At 36.5% G+C, this 25042-nt stretch overlaps 1 protein-coding gene and 2 non-coding genes across 4 annotated transcripts in view; 2 read left to right on the forward strand and 1 right to left on the reverse strand.

Annotated features, from left to right (window-relative positions):
• Positions 1–20330, forward strand: part of LOC121734798 (breast cancer metastasis-suppressor 1-like protein) — a 101195-nt gene extending 80865 nt beyond the window's left edge. The window contains exon 4 of one of the 2 annotated variants that reach the window (XM_042125414.1): positions 19838–20330. In XM_042125414.1, the coding sequence (XP_041981348.1) occupies positions 19838–20074 (237 nt within the window). In that variant the 3' untranslated portion in view covers positions 20075–20330. The remainder of the gene's footprint in view (positions 1–19837) is intronic. The other variant, XM_042125415.1, reaches the window with a different exon arrangement.
• On the forward strand, positions 16121–16192 carry Trnad-guc. The gene has a single exon. It is a non-coding gene; the product is annotated as a tRNA-Asp (tRNA).
• Positions 20331–22108: 1778 nt separating the features above from the next.
• Positions 22109–22180, reverse strand: Trnae-cuc. The gene has a single exon. It is a non-coding gene; the product is annotated as a tRNA-Glu (tRNA).
• Positions 22181–25042: the final 2862 nt, after the last annotated feature.

Consider the following 25042-nt stretch of genomic DNA (forward strand, 5'->3'; position numbering starts at 1 on the left):
CCGGGGAAAATGCATACTTCCCGCGATAAAAGAATTTTGGCGCAACGGAGTTGCGGGTTTCAACTACTGATATTACCAGTTGTTATACTGCACCAAAATCAGGTACGATATGTAATGTACTCACATACGGTTTTGCTCGATCGAGCAATAACGTCGAGCAAAACCCGCGGCTCGGGATTTCGTCCACACATTCAGCATTGCTCGATAGTTTTATTCTAAATCGATATATTTAATTCCATCGAGCCGGCTCGATGCGAGCCTTCGAGCTGTCAGTTTTGCTGTCCACACAGTAATTATTACTCGATTTGGAGTAAAACTATCGAGCAAAACCGCATGTGAGTACTTAGCATAATGTTGTATTAGAATAGCAGTATTATGTAGTATGGCGGACGGAAGATGGCATTAGGATTCTGCGAGTGTCACGTGCGCGTGAGAGCTGTGCCCGTTTGAGGACAACGGTATTCCGTCTCCACGTCTCCACTCGCGACACTCGCTCGGTATATAACTCGAATTTTAACGATCAATGTTATAATTTCGACGAGATAATATACTTACTATACTAATATTATAACTGTGAAAGTGTGTCTGTCCGTCTATCTGTTACCTCCTCACGTCCAAACCGCTGAACCCGTTTTGCTGAAATTTGGCATAGAGATACTTTGAGTCCCGGGGAAAGATATAAGATACTTTTTATCCAAACAGTTAATCAAAGTAATAAACTTCAAGTACTTAAAATGTAAAAATACCGGCGTGAAACAGCGCTTGCGCTGTGTTTCGCCGAGTGAGTGAGTTTACCGGAGGCCCAATCCCCTACCCTATTCCCTTCCCTACCCTCCCCTATTCCCTTCCCTTCCTATCCCTACCCTCCCCTATTACCCTATCCCCTCTTAAAAGGCCGGCAACGCACCTGCAGCTCTTCTGATGCTGCAAGTGTCCATGGGCGACGGAAGTTGCTTTCCGTCAGGTGACCCGTATGCTCGTTTGCCCCCCTTATTTCATTTAAAAAAAAATTAAATGTAGTGCCTCGTTACTTTGATGAAATACAATCAATATACTCATTGAAAGAACATAATATATTTATTAATATTCAATTAACCCGTGTATCGGCGATACACGCCCCCAACCCCCTCCCCCCCGCAGCCTGACCTACATCCAGGACGTCAGAGGCCAGGTATATTAAAATAAATGGCATAGGTACACCTTGCATATTAATAATAATACTTTAATTTATAACGTAGGTACTAAAAAAGTTTGTAAGGCCCGTATTAATAAGCCGCTCGTACAGGAGTATACAGGATGTAGCAAATGATTGTGCCGGTTCATCTCGCCGGGTTAGTTCCCGAACCGGTGGTAGGTACCTTAGTATCAACGTTCAGAAATATTTTTGTAAAAAATTACTCTAAAAAATATATTTTGATTTTGATAATACTTTAGGGTGTGTATTGTGTTCACTGTGAAAGCAGCTGTGCTGAAAGAGCATCATTTTTTGTGATTTGTATGGGCATGGGCAAGCGCTCCAGCAGCATGAGTTTGCTCATACTAAAGTTTAAAAAATTGCTCTTTCATAGCTGCTACCTTTACAGTGAACTCTCTACAATGAACACATACAACATTACCAGAAGAATTCAGAAGTAACAAAAGTTTGTTTTGTTACTTCTAGTATATTCGGTTACAAAGTGCAACATTTAATGTGATAAGTACTCTAAAAAAGGAATTCACTCGCTAGAAATAAATTGAGGATAAAATCTTTATAATATTACTAGCTGTCCCGGCAAATGTTTCTTTGCCATATAAAGTACTAGATGTCCCGCGCGGCTTCGCCCGCTTAAATTAGGAATTTTACAGAAACTGTACATTTTCCCATAAAAAAAATTTATACTCCCTTCACGTGGTCTACTCTATATATGTGCCAAATATTGCTATAAAAATTGCTCCAGTAGTTCGTGAGATAAACCCAGTTCTGATATTTCCCCGATTTTCCCACATTTTCCTGAGTTTCTTCGGTCGTATTAGTCTTAGCATGATAATATGACTATAGCCTTAATCGCTTCGATAAATGAGCTATCTAACACTGAAATAAGTTTTTTAAATCGGATGCCCTTGACGAACAGAAAAAGGCACAGTGTGACAAAGCTATACGCTATTGTTATATAAAGGTGCAAGTGGAAAAGATTTCAACGAAATTCCACTTTTTCGAGTGGTGGTCAAATGGTTATTGCTAACTCGTGGTAAAGTTTGAACGAAATCAGGATTAAGCAAAACGGCATCATCGTCAGGTTGTTCTGTCAATAACAAATAACACGAAGAACAGGGATCTCGGTCGAGGAAAACTCTATGGAAGAAGCCAAGATAATTATAGCGTGTATTCTTTAGGCATCCATTACACGCTCATGCAAGCGACAGTCAATTCCGTCAATCATGAATTATGTTTGACTGATGGTGACTGATGGACTGACGAATGGTATTAGACGGTCACTCAATTCTCTTCAGTTTTATGTCAGTCAAAGCCAAAATTTTCAAAGGTATAGTTCTTGCAATCTATGAGTGCGCGGCGCCCTTAGTTGTGTTGGTGACCATATCTATACACGCGTACATGGCTCGCTCGCTACTGACTGCTCCGTTAGGTACGTACACTAACGAAAATGTCTATTCGTATTTCCAACTACAAATAAAGGCTACGCGCGCTCGTAGATTGCAAGAACTATATACGTTTCTAATTGTTTTCCTATTTTGTCAGATGTGACAACACTCACTCAAAATTCGTGACCGATGGTTGCATGAAGCAAAAATCAAGATATCCAGATTTTCGTCAATCAACTTCATGCAACCGTCTGTTACGCTGTACACGTAGGTTATCCATCAGTTACAACCATGACTGTGGTAAAACTGACAGCAAAACCTACCGTGTAATGGATGGCCAGTTTTCAGCAACAACCTATCCCGACTGACCTCTTCATATCAGCCAGGGTCCTTACATAAAGGAGTTTACCAAAATAAGGGTTTGTCCGATTTCAAGCACTATTAGTTAAAATTTTACTCAATCTCCGGAAGATGCTTTGACTCTCTAAAATCTAAATACATAACTTGTAAGGCTGTTGGAGGAGACTAAATATAGGCCTTATAACGCAGAAACCGGTAATCATAGAGCTTTTTAGGGTTCCGTACCCAAAGGGTAAAAACGGGACCCTATTACTAAGACTTCGTTCTCTGTCCGTCTGTCTGTCTCAAGACTGTATCTCAAGAACCGCTATAAGCCATAGGGCTAGACTTCTGAATTTTTTACAGATTATGTATATATATGTTGCCGATATAACAACGAAAACAAGATAAAATTAATATCCCATACAACAAACGTGATTTTTTCGGCCTTTTTCGCTCTATAATATCAGTAATGGCAAGAGGTGGGCACTTGAATTTTTCACACATTCTTTTGTTCTATGTGTAATTTAATATTTAATAATAATATTAACATAAAATAAAAATTTAAGGGGCTCCCATACAAAAAACAATTTCTAGCCTATTTTTGGTCTGTATCGGTACGGAACCCTCCGTGCGCGAGTCCGACTCGCACTTGGCCGATTTTATTTTATATTGTTTTGCGATGGGTTTCACTTATTATTTGACTTTAGCAATTAAGTTTTGCTTAAGTCCTTGGTTCGAATCCTGCCAGATCAGACTTTAATGTTCTATTTATGAGTTGTGTTGTTGTCTTTCTTTGGATATAACTATGTATATGTATATGTCTTCCAAGAACTATTAGTAAGTAGACGTTCCGCGGTAAATAAGATATTTCACAGACAAATTAGTCCACAAAAATAGCCTTTGACCCTTCACGTGGTCTTATATGTGCCAAATAACATAAAAATTGCTCTAGTAGTTCGTGAGATAAGCTCTTTCAAATAATTTCCCCCGTTTTTTCCACATTTTCCTCTATTTTTTTAGCTCTTTTTAGTCTTAGCGTGATAAAATATAGCCTATAGCCTTCCTCGATAAATGGGCTATCTAACACTGAAAGAATTTTGCAAAAGACCAGTAGTTTCTGAGATTAGCTCGTTCAAAAAAACAAACTCTTCCGCTTTATAATATTAAGTATAGATAGAGTACTAATAGTAACAGGATATAACTATGTACCTATATGGTATACCTTATTTTTCCAGGAACTATTAGTAATAAGACTTAACTCTGTGTAGCCTTTACAAGCTCCTCCAATACCTAGTATTTGAGTTCTCAGTAGTGTAATCCTTCACAGCTGACTATCGAGGGTTGTGGCCCAAAACTATACGGCTTCCTCGTTAATACTGTTGAATGATAGGAATATCTTGAAATTGCATTCTAAGGGCCTGTTTCTCCATACTTCATGTCCTACCTAACCTAACTAACCTAACTGTCAAGTTAAGTGGTGGATAGCCTATTCGGTACTTATCAGGAAGTGGTGAAACAGGCCCTAACTCACCAGAAGAAGTTATCAGCTTCTAGATGACGATCGGAACATCGTTGTGCCAAAATTTGTTTATCGTACGGGACCCGTAAATTTTTCCGGGATAAATAGTATCCTATGTAAGTATTTCCGTATCAAATTTCAGCAAAAGCAGATCAGCGGTTTGGACTTGAAGAGGTAATAGACAGACAGACACACTTTCGCATTTAGAATATTAGTATGTACTATGAGATAAGCTGATTCCTAGTCAGATGGCGGTCCTAAGTAGATTGGTCTCGTTACTTCAAAACCATCCGACCTATCACAGCTAACATTAAATTGACATAAGCCAATCAAATGACGTAGGTCCGTAAACTGCCTAGGAATCAATTTCCTCGATGGTACATATAGATTATTTGAAATATTAGGTTTTGACATAAACGTGGCCAATCAGTTTCGATCTAGTATAAACTGGTTCTAAATAATCTTCTGAACTTTTCAAGAAACCAGTTTACACCACAATGGATCGAAACGATCGATCGCAAATGAGGCCACCCAACAAGTTTCTGAACCGTGACGATAGATTATTAATAGAGATGTGCCGACTAGTCGGTAAATCCGACTATCCGGCCACTTTTGTAGTCGGCGACTAGTCGGCAAAAAGCGCCGACTATCCGGCTTTTTATTATTTTACTATTATTGATATTACATTTAAGAAAAACCTTGATTGTTTTGAAATTAATTGATTGTCTTTCTGAAATTACTTGCTTGTAAATAAATATCTATGACACTTATTTAATAACATCATAATATATCTTTTTTATTCTAAACAATTTTAATAAAAAAATACGTGTGGCACTCGAGGACTGCCGCGGTAAAGCTATTGCATAGCTTTACCGCTTTATATCATGACGTTAACATAACCAAAACAGGATCCGACACGTTCGCGACTTACTTTAGTAAACGAAGCGTTACGAAAACATCTGAAACCATGATCGGTTGGCCACCTAGTCGGCCGATTAGTCGGCTTCTTTGCAACCGTCTAATCGGCTAGTCGGCCAAAGTCATGATCGGAACATCTCTAATTATTAATAATGAATTATTTTTATTATTAGTAATATAAGTAGTTCCTAATAGCTATGTCAACACTGTGCACTTGCATCTTCAATAATTTTCGTCACCAACTTTCATATTGGCGCATTCAATAATTGAACGCGTCAAGGAACGCAACGCCAATATTGTCATTTTTGAAGTTTTGGATACGGTCAGAGAGCATGCGTCGCGGGCATGCCTCACGTTCGCTGTTGACTGCGCTATAACGCATGCCCTTGACGAACAGCAAAAGGCACAGTGTGGACAAAGCTATAAAGGAGCCTGTTGGCAGCGGATGACACGAAGCAACCGCAGACGACCTGTCGTCGCGACACTACTGGTTTGTACGTATTTCTATGAAATACACTGCGCAGATAGCGACACGAAGCTTCAAGCTAGCGACACATTCATAGAAATATATAGAAATGACGTGTCGCGACGACACGTCGTCTGCTGCAACTTCATGTAGTCGGCTTCCAACTTGTACCTTAATTCCAAGAGTCTAGTTCAAATACGAAAGCCTTTTAAGCTTGAAGGCCTCATTTAGTGGCGGCGTTAAAGAGGGGCGACGCTGGGCGACCGAACAGGGCGCCGCAGGCTAGGCGCTCCTTTTGACCCTAGGATACACTACCTACCCTAGGTGCCGAAGAAATCTTGCCCAGGGCGCTGGGCTGGGTACCTCCGAGATAAACGGATTTTGGCACAAAATCAGTTTATCTCGGAGAGAGAGAGAGTTGCGGGCGTCATAATTATAGTTTCTAATAAAAATAAGGAAGGTTTATAATATCTGTCAAGTTACTTTCAACATATCGAACGAGGACAAAATACTTTGTTTTTGTCCCTATAGACAGGGCTCGTTTTCTGTTCAGGTTTATTTTCTTTGGTCTTTCAGTTCTAATTTTTTTCTTCCTTTTACCTAACTATATTTCGTTACTTTTTATTTCTACATTATTTAAAGGAAAACAGGTTTTCTTCATTACGCTTCAATCCTATTGGACCCTGATGGAAAGCAACTTCCGTCGCCCATGGACACTCGCAACATCAGAAGAGCTGCAGGTGCTTTGCCGGCCTTTTAAGAGGGAATAGGGTAGGGAAGGGAATAGGGTAAGGCATTGGGCCTCCGGTAAACTCACTGGCGAAACATAGCGCAAGCGCTGTTTCACGCCGGTTTTCTGTGAGCCCTTGGTATTTATCCGGTTGAGCCGGCCCATTCGTGCTGAAGCATGGCTCTCCCACGGTATGTATTCATATTATGCAGTTAAAAGTTAAAAACTATAACACTACTAAGGAAATTGTTTGGACATGTTACTCAGGCTATCATTATGAATCCATGGCGTGCCTAATGATTCGAATTGAATGACTCTGGTCTTTTGATTTTAAAAATGACGCTATAAAAGGCAAGTGAATAAAATTATATGCCATCATAAATTTGTAAATTACGTTTAATTGTAATAGAACTACCGAGATACATTCTTAACCAGGAATGTATTTATTTTAACTTTTTATCTTTCCCAATTCATCATCAATAACTTTCTACTGAAACTAACTGTACTTTCCTTCGGTAAATTTTCTTTTCAATTCTATGTTCTAGTCTACTCCTACGAACAATTTAAATATCGACAATATCCCCCGTATATAGTACATAGCGGGCATCTGCATCGCCGGCGGCGCGCAGGCGCGGTCCACCGATCGATTCCCGGCTATATCTTTATAAACTAATTCCGCATTATGTACTGAACCCCTTCCCCACTCCCCCATACAGGATTGAGGGCTATTTCTAGATCTATAGATCCTATTGATCGAAAAATGTTAAGCTAAAATTAGCGTTTTATTGGAGAATAGGTTTTTCCTAATGAGTAAATGTTATGTATGAAAATGGATTGCAATTCAATGACTGGCTTAAACTTAAGAATAGCTGGAGTGATTTGAATTATTTTAGTCTTATGATAATCGTATTAGTTTAGTGTTAAACAAAAGTTTCGATAAAATTGCGGATACAATAGTTTAAGATGCGACAGAACAATATGTCGGCACAGCTATTATTATAAAATAAATATTATACTTGTATACATATGTAACAATACAATCATTTATAAACAGTATTTATACATTTTAGTGTTCCATAGGGTAATTTAAAGTTTTCTTTATTAGTCCCACGGGTATTTTTACCTAAAAATAAACCGAAAGCCTTAAAATTTTCGTTCAAAATATAAAATCGACTGTGCAGGCAGACGCTTGAGGCTAGACATACAAAAAAAACTTCCTGCGACGCCGAAATTTTCACGACAATGACTTTTAAGCAGCATTTGAGCTGTAGCCTGTAGGGCTTCAGTTTTTTGTCGATACAAATTGTTGTCGTCAAGGAAAACTATATTGCTTCAGCCGCCCTTGGATGCATTTAACGATTATCCTGTAACTTTTATAAAGAGTTTGACATTATAATATGTTCTTTTTAATACAATTTATATGCTAAGAAATATTTCTTTTAAAATACAATTCGTATGCTAAGAAATATTTCTTTTAAAATACAATTCGTATGCTAAAAAAATATTTTATGCCGTAATTTCATGGAGATTCTGGCATAAACTATTTTATTAGTTTGAGTAATCATTATTAAATTTATCTGAGTGCGACTGTTTTTAAGTAATCCATACTAATATTATAAATGCGAAAGTGTGTCTGTCGTCTGTCCGTCTGTCTGTCTGTCTGTTACCTTTTTACGCCCAAACCGCTGAACCAATTTGGCTGAAATTTGGCATGGAGATACTTTGAGTCCCGGGACACACATAGGATACTTTTTATCCCGGAAAAATGTACGGTTCCCGCGCGATAAGCTAATTTTGGCGCAACGGAGTTGCGGGCGTCATCTAGTAGAAACTATACTAGGTCTTTCCAAGGGACCTAAAGTGTTTTTATACAGAATGTCGTCAAAATTAGTCAAACGTGAACAGTTTCTTTTTACTTTCGCAGTAATAAAAAAAATTAAAATGTAATATTCTTTAATCGGATAACAATAATAATTAAATGTTTATATCATAACTTGAGTTAACCCGCAACTCCGATGCGCCAAAATTCTTTTCTCGCGCGGTAATCGCACATTTTTCCAGGATAATAAGTATCCTAAGTATGTCCTTTCTCAGGGCTTCAAGTATCTCCATACCAAAATCTCATCAAAATCGGTTCAGCGGTTTAATCGTGAAGAGGTAACAGACAGACAGACACACTTTCGCATTTATAATATTAGTATGGATATGTGAATTTTATTTGTATTAAACGAGAATTTTCCAAAAAAAAGTTGTTTTTCAAGTAGGTAGGAAGGTGCAAAAATTTAACTCAATAACAATTCTAAACTTTGAAACAATAAAATTTCATCATGGTCATATTACAATACAAAGTAACAAGGTAATAAAACAACATTACCCTCCTAAAGTGAAAGTGGGTAATATAGTACAACATTGTAGCGCGTAGCCCGTAGCGCGCGCGTAGCGGCCGGGGGCGAACCGCTACGGATACTAAAAAACTGTTTTTCTTTTTCTAGGATATTTTTCTATAAATATCTTGTAGTTAAACTTCTATTTACTGGTATATTTCATTCTAAATAACCATTAAATAGGTGCTAAGCAGTATCGATAATGAAACAGAATATATAAATAGTATCAATATTTATTATACCTATTAAACGCATTCATTCTTCTAATACTTCTTTCCACTAATAAGATCACGCTGTATATTTTCCACTATTCTTGTATCACTATTAATTAATGACGTTATTATTTTACCCATTTACCTATAATTGTTAATATAGCATCTCCTTGCAAAGGTCACAAGCTCAACACAATGATCAAGAATGAGGGTTTTCAATATTTCATTTGAGACAATTGATGGAGCTGTGTAGCCTTAAGGAGTGAGCACATTGAGACGGGCCGTGCCGGGGCTCAGCGTGCCGGGGCTCATCGCAAAAATCCGCCTCCATACAATTTGTATGGAAGCGGATGCGCGTATCGCACACTGTGTCGGGGCGCAGCGGATAATCGCTTCCATACAAATTGTATGGAGGCGGATTTTTGTGATGAGCCCCGGCACGCTGAGCCCCGGCACGGCCCGTCTCAGTGTGCTCACTCCTTTAGGGTATTTCGTGTTAAGGCGGGGATTAATCTCAATCAAAAACGATAACCTTGCACACAACCAAAGACCAAGCGTATATGCATCGCAATAAGATTCATTTTAGCTTAGCATAAAACTATAGGTTCTCGGGCGAATCTTCTCTATTTTTCATGTTTTTTTTAAATATCTTTGGAAATAAATATTAAGAAACAAAATTGTTCGGTTAAAGAATTTTTAATATACATTTACTAACAATTTATTCAAATAAAATGTACAATTATCCTAGTTAATACTTATATTTCGATGAAATAGAGTTTTTTCGGAGGTAAGTTTGTAAATTAATTACAGCCAAAGTATTACGTTTTATTAAAATGTTTATGGTTTAAGGTATTTTGAATATTGTGCTTTATATCTCATATTTTTTAACACTTCGTTATTATATTGGAACTAGGTAAACCGGGAGTCACGGAATAACAAATTGGGGTTTATCCTCGCCTTAAATATATACATATCATGACAGCTATATGGTGACATATTATGACAGCGATTTGACACGATTAGACCCTAGGTTACATATCGGAACCTGGTGGCAACGGAATATCAAAAACCCTCATTAGGTTATCATCATTGAACGCATCATGGTTTGCATCATGTTTCATGTCGTCATCGCCTTTTTATGAAATAGTGACTGTACGACCTAGTCAAAATATTTGTAATTCAGTTGATGTGATTTGATGAAGTCACTACAGCGCGGTTATAGAAATTATAAGAATGCATGAAAACCATCTACGAAACTGTGTTTGTATATTGAAAGGTTAACAGTTATATAATTTAAGAGTAACATTGTCCTACAAATAGAATTATCCATATTTTAGGACCATCAAATCAAAGTATGAAATCCTTTCTATCTCTGTTAGCTACCACTTTCAAGATTTTTTGCAAATAAAAATGTTGTTCGTCTTATCAAAATGAAGCTACTCACAAAAAATTAGCTTGATAGTAATAAAAAAAATTGTTCTACGGAACCCGGACTATAACGTTTTTAGGTCTTGTTTAAAACTGGCTCCTTCATGTTACTCTTCCTATTTGTCATTTGGTATTCGCGTACGTAGGTATTTATTTACTTAAGAAGCGCTTACACGAGCAACAATTGCGGCAATAATTGCCCGGCGACACGAATGGACCGATCTGGTGCAATTAGTGGAGCAATATGGAGCAATTTCAATAAATTGCGGCAATTATTTCGGCGATATTGCTCCAGATATTTCATATCGCTCAATGTCGCCGATACGAATTGACGAATATCCGATGGGCTCGTGTATTGCCTAGTCACTAGTTGATGAAGTTGCGCCATATCGCTTGTTGCTGCTTGTTGCCGAAAATTGCTTGATGTAGTCGTGACGTCAAAGTTGACGAGAATTGACTGGAGTGGAGCAATTTTAGTTGCCCGTATAAGCGTACCTTAATGCTCATCCCTTGTGATAGATGTTTTGACCTATGTTGTAGTAATACGTCAAACCATAAACCTTACGACAGTATATATTAAGTCTATGCGTCAAACTTAACTCCGTACTCTTCCCCGAATGGAAAAAAAAACCTGGCAACAAATTAAATAAAAAACAAACAAGTGCGAGTCGGACTCGCGCACCGAGGGTTCCGACAGCTTAAAGGTATTATAGACCTGAGTATTTGGTATGAATTTCAATTTAATACCTCTACGCGTTTATGAGGAAATGGGTAGTAAGTTTAAAATTATTAAAAAAAATATATTATGTGATGTAACTAAAAATTTATGGTTTTCGTAATTTTTCCTTTATCTATGCTATAAGACGTTGCTTCGTACCAAATTTCAAGATTCTGAGTTCACGGGAAGCACCCTGTAGGTTTTGATTCCCTTGCAAGTGTCGAAAATTTGCGGCATAAACGGCTGTATCTTTTGATTGCGTTGGCTTAGAAGTTTGATTTTTTCACAGCTTCAAGGGACAGTAGACCTGAGTAATTGATATAAATTTCAGCTTCATACCTCCACGCGTTCCTGAGAAAAAGGGTCTTGACAGACGGACGGACGGACAGACGGACAACAAAGTGATCCTATAAGGGTTCCGTTTTTTCCTTTTGAGGTACGGAACCCTAAAAAACATTATTTTTCCTTTGCAAAGCCCGTTATAATATATTTAAAGTAAAATTACAAAGAGTTCTTCGTACTTGTAGAACCCTTATGAATTCAAGGAAAATTTTTAGCCTGTGCGTTGACAGAAATGTTTCCGAGAAAACTTACTGTGACTCATATACTTAATACTGGAGTTACAAGTTACAAGTTAATGTTAATAAAATACTTTGTAGGACTACGTCTGCAACCGACGACGTCTTGGTTTGAAGATATCATCAAAGGTAAAACATTTACTAGGAAGTTTTATTAAAAAGTTAAAAAAAACGTTCATTTAATGAAGAAAAAATCGAAAGTTGTACCGTATTTTCAAAAGAAAATTTACTACAAATTTACTAAAAATTAGTATACTTATTACATCTTTCTTCAAGGTAAACCCTATATTCGTGCACAACAAAAGTTGTTGAAATTTTGGCACCTTATCGATGCAAACAAATAAATTTTCTGTTGTCGGGAAAAGGATATATCCTTATATATAGAACATAATTTTAGGAGTGCATACAGCTAAACATATTATAATTTTCCGAGTATAACATCTTCATGGCCCATGGGTGACACAACATTAAAGACCATGCTTCGGCACGAATGGGCCGGCTCGGCCGGATGAATACCACGTTCTCACAGAAAACCGGCGTGAAACAGCGCTTGCGCTGTGTTTCGCCGAGTGAGTGAGTTTACCGGAGGCCCAATCCCCTAACCCCTACCCTATTCCCTTCCCTACTCTCAACTATTCCCTTCCCTTCCCTACCCTCCCCTATTACCCTATTCCCTCTTAAAAGGTCGGCAACGCACTTGCAGCTCTTCTGATGCTGCGAGTGTCCATGGGCGATGGAAGTTGTTTTCCATCACGTGACCCGTTTGCTCGTTTGCCCCCTTATTTCATAAAAAAAAAAGACATTACAAGATCAGAATCTGGTGATATCATCGAAAACGTATATTCTGTTGTGCAACAGTGACTCAGTAATATTCAGTCGCCAAATACTCTCTGTACCATCGAGGAAATTGATTCATAGGCAGTTGACGAACCTACGTCAATTGGTCGGATTATGTCAATTCAATGATCTCTACTGAGTCGGCCTACTCGTTATTAGTTCTGTTTACTCTGGCTGTGATATGTCGGATGGGTCTGACACAAGGCGACCAATATAGGTCTGCCAGATTGCCTATGAATCAACCTTTCTGATAGTACGGTTAATACTAGTGGTCATAAAGAGCCCCCGCAGACTGCAGAATTGTTATCGGCCGATAGTTTGATCGGGTTGGGCTGTTAGCGCGCACACTACGCCAACTTAACAGTTAGGTTGGTGGTGAGTGCGCAGACTAGACAACAGCCGGCCGATTGTTCTCGCAAGGTTTTCCATTCACAGCGATAGATTTTTGAACGGAAAATTTTACACGATTCGGATTTCTGCCAAGTCGGCCGACCAAGCAATCGGCGCCGTGTTCGCGCGTGGGTGAACGTCGGAAATTACAATATAATATAACTACTCATGCTTATAGAGAAACACATTCATAGCGTTATGTGCCCACCTAGCAGATTATTACAATAATTACTTAACAGCACAGCGCCTCTATCATGAGCTCTTAAATCCATTCACTTTACGTCCTTATACAGTCAGTATAAGGACGTAAAGAGAATGGATTTAAGAGCTCATGATAAAGGCCCAGTAAATTGTACGAGGGTGGGATGATAAGTAACTAACCTCTAAAACTAACTTCTACACTTAACTTTCCATGATAAAATTAATTTTATTATTCGATATAGTCTCTGTGAATCTCTATGCACTTACTCTATCTTAATTCTAAAGCAGTAATGCCTTCTATAAAATGATTTTTTTCGAAGCCTTCAAAATCAACAAAATACTCCTCTACAGCGGCTATGACTTCATCATTTGTGGCAAATTTCTGTCCGCTCAAAAAAGTTTTGAGCTTAGAGAATAAATAGAAGTCTGATGGCGCTAGATCAGGCAAATAAGGTGGGTGGGGCAGCAAATCATACTTTAATTCATTGATTTTCTTTAATTCATTTTTAATCGTGCTTAAGTAATTGCGGCACTTAACGGGCCGGTAACTTTTTCATATTTAATTCCTCACTTGGGTTATGTTGTATCCGTCCTTTTGAGATACCTACAGTGTCTGCTATTTCAGATCACTTCAATCGTCGGTCTGCTAAAACCATAACATGTACTTTCACGATCATTTCCGGAGTTGTGACGCTTTTTGGACGTCTAGGGCGGCTTCATCTTTGACTCGCGTTTTGAACCGCGTTTAAACTCAACTACCCAATTTTTTATTGTGGCATAAGAAGAAGCAGATTCACCCAAAACATATTTTAATTCATCATAGATATCTCTCCCCTATATCAAGGGGATATAGGGGACATATGAGGAAACTTTATCACCGCTCTTTGTTCAATTTTATCCATATTCAATAGTTGACGAAATTTATTTTCAAATGATAAAAAATCAATAAAATTTTCACGGCACCAAATTCAAATTTATAACACAGGTGGCCAAAGACACGAATTTAAAAATGACATACATATTTTTTTAATTTTAACATTTTAAATAGCAGAGGCTAGTTACTTCTCATCCCGCCCTCGTACTGTCACTGTGTAGCAGTGTCCTCAAATTGAGAGCTCTTTATGTTCATGACTGTTTTTTGTTTATCTTATATATAAAATTCTCGTTCACAATGTTAGGCCGCGTACTCCTCCGAAACGGCTTTACTGGCGCATTCAATAATTGAATGCGTCAAGGAACGCAACGCCAATATTGCCATTTTTGTAGTTTTGGATACGGTCAGAGAGTTGTTGACTACGCTATAACGCATGCCCTTGACGAACAGAAAAAGGCACAGTGTGGACAAAGCTAATGACTTTTGTAACATATCAGGCAAGAACAAATCAGTAACGTCATTACTATAACGACTCTTACACAGTGTGGATCTTTTTATTAGTAAAAGGGATAGTACTAAATTAATATGTTTAAATGAATTTTAAACATATTAATTTAGTAACTTTCTTAATCTGAAGTTTTGTTGTAAACGTTTTAATATAGTTATCTTTAGTGTAAAAGTTATAAATTTCTCGAAAATATTCCTACTGGCCCCACAGGACAGGCTATGCCTAGTGTGGGGATTAGTCTTAATCTGAAGTTGTATAATATTGTATTTTTTTGGAAAATAAATTATTTGTATTTGTATTAATTACTTCTGCTATATCAGTAGTCCAAGAAGCAGTATCTCCGTCCACAGAATAGTCGCTTATACGGCGTTAGATAACCTTATCAGCTCACCCTGATAACGGTTATCAGTGTCGCGGTGTTTGTTACTTCGGGACACTAAGGTTGAATATTATTATAGCAGTTTAGGACCTATGATGTAGAAGACACACATACAGTACCACAAAGATGGTGGTTTAGCAAAGTTGTTGAAATAACTCGTCTGCTATTTCTGTAAGGAAGCGAAAATTGTCGGATATGAGCTACGTAGTTTCACTATAATACATGTTTCTACCCCAGAAGATACAGCTAAGTAATTAATAATAATTCTTTATTTTTCCTCACAAACAATCTTAAGGGCTAGATAACATTTTTAATCGGCATAGTACATGCATATTGCATAGGTCTGTGAGGAGCTGGTGTTTGAGTTAGGCCAGAAGCCTGTGGTGCAAATCACCAGGTCCCCAACCTCGGACGTTACAGTGAAACAAATCAATATAGTTTAAATTAATGATTTATAATAATAATACACATTTTAAAAATTATTATTAAAGTTGCACAGTAATTTTAATAACTTTTATATTGCGGAAATTGTATACATTTTCCTTGATAAAACTAGCTATCATTATAAAATAATAATAAATACAAAATAAAGTATATTTTTATTTAAAATAGGTAGAATATACTTTTTGAACTTCGAAACCACGATGCCTACCACTGCCCACCGGTTCGGGAACTAGCTCGACCTTTTCGGAGCTCTAAGTATCTCTATACCTGGATACCACATTTCAAACACACAGCTTTCAATTTTATAATAGTAAAATAAAATAACATATTTTTTTACAATTTTGTAACATCAAAACCTAAAATAAGCAACCTTAATGATATTGCCATATTCATAAAATCGTACTTAAACCTACTATTAAAACCGTTATGAAATGTATTTGATGTAGGCAACATTTATTTACGTAGCTACGTTATATTTAGTAGCTCTCGCCCACGTAAATTGTATTTTTAGCCTTATTAAAGCCAATAAAATTCGTCTCTGCCGCGATATATTATGCAATACTACGTCAGTGGTGTACAAAGTAGTTTGAAATTTCGTTACATTAAACAGCGTCTTCGGTAGTATAGTGGTCAGTATCCCCGCCTGTCACGCGGGAGACCGGGGTTCGATTCCCCGCCGGAGAGAACCTTTTTGTGGGTTTTTTTTTATTATTTAGTTACATTTTAAATGTTTTTTTTTTAATAATATGCAAGTAACTAAAGACCTAACTTTTTTACTTTTAACGGCTCTAACATGTTGTGAATCATCTACTGCATATTGAAGTGCATGGACTTTAAAAGCTCGGTTCATATATTTCGTTAGTAACTGTAGCTTGTGTGGGTCGTAGCTACGCGTTAAAATATAGGTTTTACGCAACTATAACATAAATAAAATGGTATTTCGACGTTCTATGAATTAGTATTAGCCGACCATGGCGACTTAGATGCATATCAGTTAGGCTAGCTAAATGCTCAAAGTGAGAGAAGTGAAAGGCTACCTACGTGATAAATGATACGTCACACTTATATGAAATATCAAAATTGCCCCAAACAATCCCAACGTGGCATTTATTTGACTATGATTTTGCCTCGGCATACCATAATCATTGACTATTGTGCCTATGCTTGTACTTTATATGCCTAGTGGCATCCATTACACGCTCATGCAAGCGACAGTCAATTCCGTCAATCATGAATTATGTTTGACTGATGGTGACTGATGGACTGACGAATGGTATTAGACTGTCACTCAATTCTCTTCAGTTTTATGTCAGTCAAAGCCAAAATTTTCAAAGGTATACGTTTCTAATTTTTTTCCTATTTTGTCAGATGTGACAACACTCACTCAAAATTCGTGACTGAGGGTTGCATGAAGCAAAAATCAAGATATCCAGACTTTCGTCAATCAACTTCATGCAACCGTCTGTTACGCTCTTACACGGTAGGTTATCCATCAGTTACAGCCATGACTGTGGTAAAACTGACAGCAAAACCCACCGTGTAATGGATGCCATAAACTCGAGAACGGCTGAACCGATTTGCCAAATTTTAGTCTTGAAATATTCCTGGAACTCCACGAAAAGTTTAAGCGATGAAAAAATTTTGGAGTTAAGTAAGTGAAACGTTTAATTTTTTTTTTTTTTGTAAAAACGTTTAAATATACGAAATTCAAAATTAAAATATTAGCTACGTACATCCTCAATGAGATTTATTTTAAATAACATTCTCTCCACGAATACGATACAAAGGAAGCGCGAACAAATGCCGTTGTACAAGATGGCGGCTGCGCGGGCGCGGTGACCTCGCGCGCGTTTCCCGGAAGACCGCCATGTTGGATGCACACGCGCAGGTGGAAACACGATGTAATTAAGGAGAATAAAATATGTGCTTGGGAATGTGAGAGATATAATTTTATTAATTCATGTGTTACGTTGTATAAGCCTTATAATATATTAATTAATTAATTAATTAATATATTAAGCTTCGCTTTGAGTAAAAGCTCTGTAAAATTATAAAGTATGTACTAAATGAGGCCCACAACTCCGTTGCGCCTAAATTTGTTTATCGCGCAAGAACCGTACATTTTTCCAGGATAAAAAGTATCCTATGTCCTTTCCCGGGACCTAATGTAACTATTTCCAAGCCAAATTTTAGCAAAATCGGTTCAATGGTTTATGGTTTGGGTACAGATAGACGTACTTTCACATTTATAATATTAATATGGATTACAGAGATGAAGAGATAAATATAAGGGGTTTTCAATAAGGACTTTACAACTTTTTTTCTAAATAAAATGAAAACTATTTGAGATATTTCAATTATTATTTTTAACAAAAAATTAAAACCGACTTCCAAGGTAAAAACAATAATAATATGAACTAAAAAGTATTAAATAACTCTTACTCTATAATAGTGCCTTTTTCAGAATTCGTCTAAATCTCAACTATTTCTGTACATACTACAGTCTTCATTATTTGAAGTCAGTACCAGCTAATTTTATCGAGAGTTTTTGGGACTGGTACCGACTTCAAAGTAATGAAGACTGTAGTATGTACAGAAATAGTTGAGATTTAGACGAATTCTGAAAAAGGCACTATTATAGAGTAAGAGTTATTTAATACTTTTTAGTTCATATTATTATTGTTTTTACCTTGGAAGTTTGTTTTAATTTTTTGTTAAAAATAATAATTTCACTCTTTTTAGTTATCTACAAGATAAGGCTTTATGCGTAAATAACCACTACGAATGTTAACTATTCACATTATGTTACTGTAAGCGAAATTGTGGTAAATGCTTGCAGTTATTCAAGCGATGCTGCATTTTAAAAACTTTTATCTTTAAAGGTTCAGGAGTTCTGTTCAGTGCGTTTGGACCAAGAGACACCTTCGTATGAACTTTCTCTTATTCGTAACATATGTTTAAGTTACTAGAAACAACATTTTAACCACTATGAGTCTTTTGATAAATTTCAAGGATTTCCCTCGATTGCTCATAGATCCCATCATCAGCTTACCACTTTCGTAATTATTGTACAAAATCAAGATTATATCCTATAAAACAACACAAGAATTTTGAAAATCGGTCCACAAACAGCGAAATAATCATCAAAAACATCTGTTTCGATGCAAAATATCACGAAAATTACCACTAGTTGGGTCATAATGTGATGACCCATGGTATAATTATAATTGTGATGATGATGATTAATCAAATTGTTATATTGGCTTATGCTTTCAGTTGTTTAAACAACGCCGAAATCCCCGAACCTGTATCTATAAGGATTCAAAAGTTCTGTTGGGTACCTTCAGATCCAGGGTATAACCTGGTGCGAAATCTTACTTTTTGGTAGCATTTACCTCGAATGCTTCAGAAAAAATTGAAATCACTATATGTTCCCATACAAATTTCAAGGAGTCCCCTCGATTCCTCCAGGATACCATCATCAGATCACCACTTTTGTGAACATGGTACCAAATTCGAGTTAAACCCTATACGATACAAAAATAATTTTGAAAATCGGATCACAAACAGCTGAGTTATCGTTGAACATACAAAAAAAAAAAAAGATACATACAGCCGAACGTATAACCTCCTCCTTTTTGAAAGTCGGTAAAAATTTTATTATAGGGTTGAAGTACAATCAAAATATTTTTGAATGGAACTCGACTACGCTCATATGGCCACCGCAGGAACCTTTGCAGCGGTCGATTCGTTGCACCCAATTTTCTATGACTCGGCCACTCATTTCGGCTGTTTCGCGTTTAATTTTGGCTCTGAGCTCTTCCAAAGTTGTCGGCTTATCTATTATAGTACTCCCGAATTTCTGTTGTAAATTTTTAAGATTTGCAGAAGTTGTTCGTTCGTGTACTTCACCATGATAAAAATGTTATGTCTACTAAACTGAGAGTGACAGTTCGATGTAAAGTGTAAGGGTGCGTCCACAAACTAAATATGTAATTCAAAATTTTGAATTTTGAAATTTTTTCCAATAGGAAAACCCTTTATCTGCAAGCGAATATGGTGCATGATAATACTTATTAATATTATGAATGCGAAAGTGTTTCTGTCTATCTGTTACGTCTTCACGCCCGATACTTATAATCATATTTTAATTAAAGTTAATTAATTGTCAAAACGCTTATTTATAATTCGAAGGACGAACAAAACAATAATTCTTTATTGTTTTGTTCGTCCTTTGTGTTAGTATACCAACTACCCTTCCCTACCCTAATCGACTGTGTAGTGTGTATATCAGTATGAATTCACTAACATCATCCTTTTCTTTGTCAGCAGAGTGAAAAGTGGCTGGCGTACGAGTCCCTCAAGGAAGAAATTCTAGAAAAGATCCGGAAGATAGAGGAGGAACGGCATACCGTCGACCTCTGGTCTTGCGGGCCCGAGTGGGGCAGGAAGAAACGAAAGCGCCAAGTGACAGTCTCCCCTCCCTACATAGTCTACATGCTGCCAGATTCCGATATCATGGAGGACTGGCGGCTGGTGAGAAAGCTGCTGGAACGATCCGATTAGTGCGCGAACTTGTGTGCCGAATTTTGAATTTGACGTTCCGAACACGTCAGTGTCATCTGTCAAACATTAACCGGGTTAATTTTTTTTTTGATGCTGTGCGCAGTGCGACAGAGACTAAGTGATACTTTGATGCAAAATTAAAATGGTTAGCAGCAATGTTATTTTAAAGACGCAGACGCTAGAATACTTAGAATTTGCAATCTATTCAAATTTCTTTTGGTTTTGAATATTTCATTTTAAAAATAATACCTATCTAAAGCATTAATACTTTATAAAATACCTCTTTTTTAATTAGTAAGTAAACAAAAAATAATGTTACGAAACAATAGTAAAGGAAATAATGCCCACATTACATTTAATAAAAAGGTTTTAAAAAGCGCCAAGTGATAATATGATAGTAAGATTTTAAATGTAAATCATTTTCTTTTTATAATACGGCGAGCTCTTTCTACGGGTGAATTATAACAAATAGCTTATAAGTTATTACTAATTACATAGTATATCATTTCTAAAAGCCACGCAGACGAACTATAAATAATTTTATAATACTTAGAAGGTAGTTAAGTTGTTGGCTAACATACAAAAGTAATAATTTATTTATGCTCTTTTTGTTTCGACGTAAGCCTGAACTGAAGTGACTTGTTAGTTTGGTTGTAACAATGCCGAATTTATTTATAGTTTGATAAAATAGCTAATTTGTTTAAAGTTGTTCTGATTCCAGAGAAGATAATTTGGAGTTTATTTATTAAATCTCTTTGAGTGCGGCCTTGATTGTGTACATTGAGTAAATGGAGACAAAAAGTCTACTGCCATTTTACCAATAAATTGTAAACTACAGAATAAAGTAAGTTTGGTTTAAGTTTTCGGCCTCTCCACAATGGACCATGATGGATAAGCGATTACGGAGTTATGGACATGTAAAATGTGCATAATTATGCCTATTTTACACGTTCGTATATCATAATAATTATTATATTTTAATCTTTGACTGGTAATGGTAGAACTTAGAAGTCTTTTTTGTATTCTTTAGACAGCTTGTATTAAGCAATTACGAACGTATAAAGAGGTATATTCCATATTTTCGAAGAAGATTTTAACAACGAGGAAATTGATTCCTAGGCAGTTGACAGACCAACTTCATATGGTGAAATCATGTCAATTCATTGTTAATTGTGATCTGTCGGCTGGGTGTGACGTAACGCGACTAAACTACGTAGGTCCGCCATCTGCCTAAGAATGAACTTCTCTGATAGTAACATGCTGTAGCAAGCTGTTGGTAAACATAGGCGCCGGCAGAAATAATTTCCAAGGGGTGCAGATTTTAGTTTTCTTTTCTTTTTACTTTTTACGAACAACAGTGACTGTCTATTACTATTTACGTCCACAGAATACATTAGTGCCGAAGCATTACGAACTATCCTTGTACGGCATGGTAATATGGTTACAAAATGCTTTTTATTTCAATAATTCCTGTTGATCCCGAGATTCCCAAGCACCCCCTGGCACCCAACTGCTGGCGCCCATGTTGGTAAACAGTTCCATCCATCTTGGTCCAACGTGAAGAGCTGCCTTAACAGTTCTACCATGATGTCAATATCTTTCGGCAATATTTAAACGACTTAAAAAAAGGAGGAGGTTATATTATGTTCGGCTGTGGATATTTTTAATACCTCGTTCGTCATTTCTATAGTAGACAGAACAAGTGAGATTGCCGAGGGATTTTAGCAACATGGTTTTAGTGTACAAATGATTTAGCAATTGTTGTTAGTATCTGCTCGAAATAATTGTTCTTAAAATCGTGTGAAAGAAATTAATGTAAGTTTTATTAAAAATAAAAAATGTTTCTACGTTCTGTGTTTCTTTTTACTATATCCATAGAACTTTTCAAAGTAAAAATATATTATGGACTGGATATTCAGTTTTTAATTAATCGAAGCCTTTATTTTAAAATTGTTTATATTTTAGCAAATAAACAAAACGAAATACATAAAATAAACCACCTTGAAAATATATATAGAAATCACAAAAAAAAATTTCCGATACCGGGAATCGAACCCGAGCCTCCTGGGTGAGAGCCAGGTATCCTAGCCACTAGACCATATCGGAGATGGTGGTTACGTTCAAATTTTCGTTAAGCCCAGTCTCAGTTCTATTTTTAAATTATAATTTCGTATCTCCTTTTAAAAATAGACCAAAACAATAATTTTAAGTGATTTGTTTTGTTCTTGCCGATAAACCTACATTATTAACTACTATTAAAAGTGCTTGGATAAAAAATTCACTTGTGTTCATATTGCATCATTGTCTTAAATTAACACTAGAGACAAGTATTTATTTAGCTTCAAAAAAAACAAGAAAAAGTTTTAAAAAGTAAGTCTTTAAAAAAAATATGGTTATAATAATAATTATTATGCGTAGTGTATTCGTAGCGCTGCTACGTCGCGCGTAGCACTGCTACAGAGGTCATGTTACTGGAAATCGATATTTTTACTGTACTCGCTAACATTGTAAACAACGAGTAGTGTCGACTGAGTTTACGGTGTTCCATTTTATGCGCTTGTCCCAGGGCCGGATTTATATTTTTTATGAATGAACTAGCTGTCCCGGCAAACGTTGTTTGGCCATAAAATGATTTTCCCTGTTTTCCTGCTTTTCTCTTGAAGTTTTTTCTGATTTTTTTTTTCTATAGACCTCACGGAGCCCGAGACCTTTCCAACGAATGCAAAACCGTGGAAATCGGTTCGTGCGTTCTGGAGTTATAGCGTCAGGAAGGAAAACCCGACTTATTTTTATATATTATAAGAATATAATGTCATTGTAAATAACCATTTTAATTTCGCCGCCCCTATGTACGAACCCTGCCGCCATCCTATAGGACGCTGCTGCCTGCTGAGTGCTGGTCCCGACAAAAATGCGGTTCCCGGTAAAGGTGTTCGGTGCCATGAAGTGTTGCCAGTGGCGGGGCAAGACCTAAATTTGATGTGGGCAAGATATATCTTGCGAGGCCCCCTGATGGTTGACGGATACTGAAACTTTTATTTAAAAAACTTTTTGTTCATGAATATCTGGGTATCAAAACTCGTAAATCCTTAAAAAATACCTTTGATACCCAAATATTCATGAACAAAAAGTCGAAGCGCATCGAAGCGAATTACTCAAACTGAATATAACAAACTCCAAAGCGTTAACGCACTTTATTACTTCTGAGAATTTGAAAAGGCGCGCGCATCCGTGCGAATTCGCGTGAATGCGCCCGACCAACGCTGATTGGCCTCGCAGAAGTAATGTATGCGTTACGCTCTGGAGTTAAGGTTAAATTTTCTGTGTTCAGTTTTTGGGAATTCGCGTCGCTTCGCTTCGACTCTGCGCTAGTACAAATTCACCCTTACGCCGCCTCTAAGTGATACTTGCGGATACTTGCGGACTTGCGGATAACATCTAATTTAAAGTTTTTGAAAAACTGTAACTTTTATAAGACTAACTGAACTCAACACTTTATTAAAAAAAGAACATATATTTTTTTTAATATGATCACTTCGGAAAATTGTTTCTACTCGCCCCACAGGCTATGCCTAGTGTGTTTTGTCTTAAACGGATGTGTACATGTCATCATACATGTAATTTTTCCGGAAAATAAATTATAATAATTTTATTAGGACATAAACAGTAAAGATACAGATTCGTATATAACATTGCATCCTAAACAAAGGCTACGTCGGTCAGCAAGGTCGTTTGGAGGGCGCGCGCTATCTCTAGACTCTACCTGATAAGATAACAAGTAACGTCACACATACAATATACATGATATGGTAGGGTTGTCATCAACTAGAAAAATAGAATTTGAAATAAAAAAGCACGATTTAAAGCTATAAAAAACTAGGAGATTTGGTTTAAAAAAAGATATTAAGGAGTCACTATAGAAATGCAATAGTTATTATATAACATAATATATTGGATTAATTATTTAAAATCGTCATTTTTTATGAACTTATTTAAACATAATTTAACTAGTTATTAAAATATTACAAAACAAACACTTTAAGTCCTTCACAACATAAGCATTTTCGAAGAGAGGAACAAAGTTTAAAAAGATAATATCCCAGCTAATCCAAAAACTATAGGACATGTCCTGGAAAACCCCCCGTTTTTCCCAACGATTGGTGACCCTGATAGAGGCACATAATATAGAGGTGCGATGAGTTTGATGTTAAATCTACATTATCTTTTACAATATTAAGTTATTTATAAACAGGATTGCAATTTAAATATGTATCTCACGAACATTTTAAAACGAAGAAACCGATTAAGCTAATTATCGATCTTTAATAATTGTAGGGAAAACACTACCAGTTTGTATGTATTTTACCAGTTTGTATCTAATAAGATGAGAGAGCCCACAACTCCATTGCCTCAAAATTCGTTAACGGGAACCGCTTTCCCGGGTATCTCCATACCAAATTTCAGCAGAATCGGTGGTAGGCATCAGGTAGACATTATAAAAAAAAATATTCAAATTTACTGAGAAATAAATCATTTTTTATTTATAGTGGTTTCGGCGTGAAAAGGTAACAGACAGACAGACTTTCGCATTTATAATATGTATTGATATGGATTATAATTTATATTTGAGAGTTGAAACAGAACTACATATTTTACCCTCGCCGGGACAACTAGTATGAATAAATTAGAATGTCTCGCAACTTGTTATAGAAGTAAACAAAATTATAAAACTCTTTTTTTAACATTATCGATCAAATTAAAACGATTTAGGAAAAAAATAATATTTATAACATTTTAAAAACTCTTTTACTGGACTACACACTTTTGTTGTTCGAGTTTATCCCACTTGGAGCCATTAATGATAACTAAACTTTAATTTAATGAAGGGTTTGATAAAAAATGTATCAAGCTTTTATCAAATTCCTTATCATTAAAGTTGATTAATCATTAAAATATGTTTTCGAGTGC

Source organism: Aricia agestis, chromosome 16, assembly GCF_905147365.1.
Source record: "Aricia agestis chromosome 16, ilAriAges1.1, whole genome shotgun sequence".
Lineage (NCBI taxonomy): Eukaryota > Metazoa > Arthropoda > Insecta > Lepidoptera > Lycaenidae > Aricia > Aricia agestis.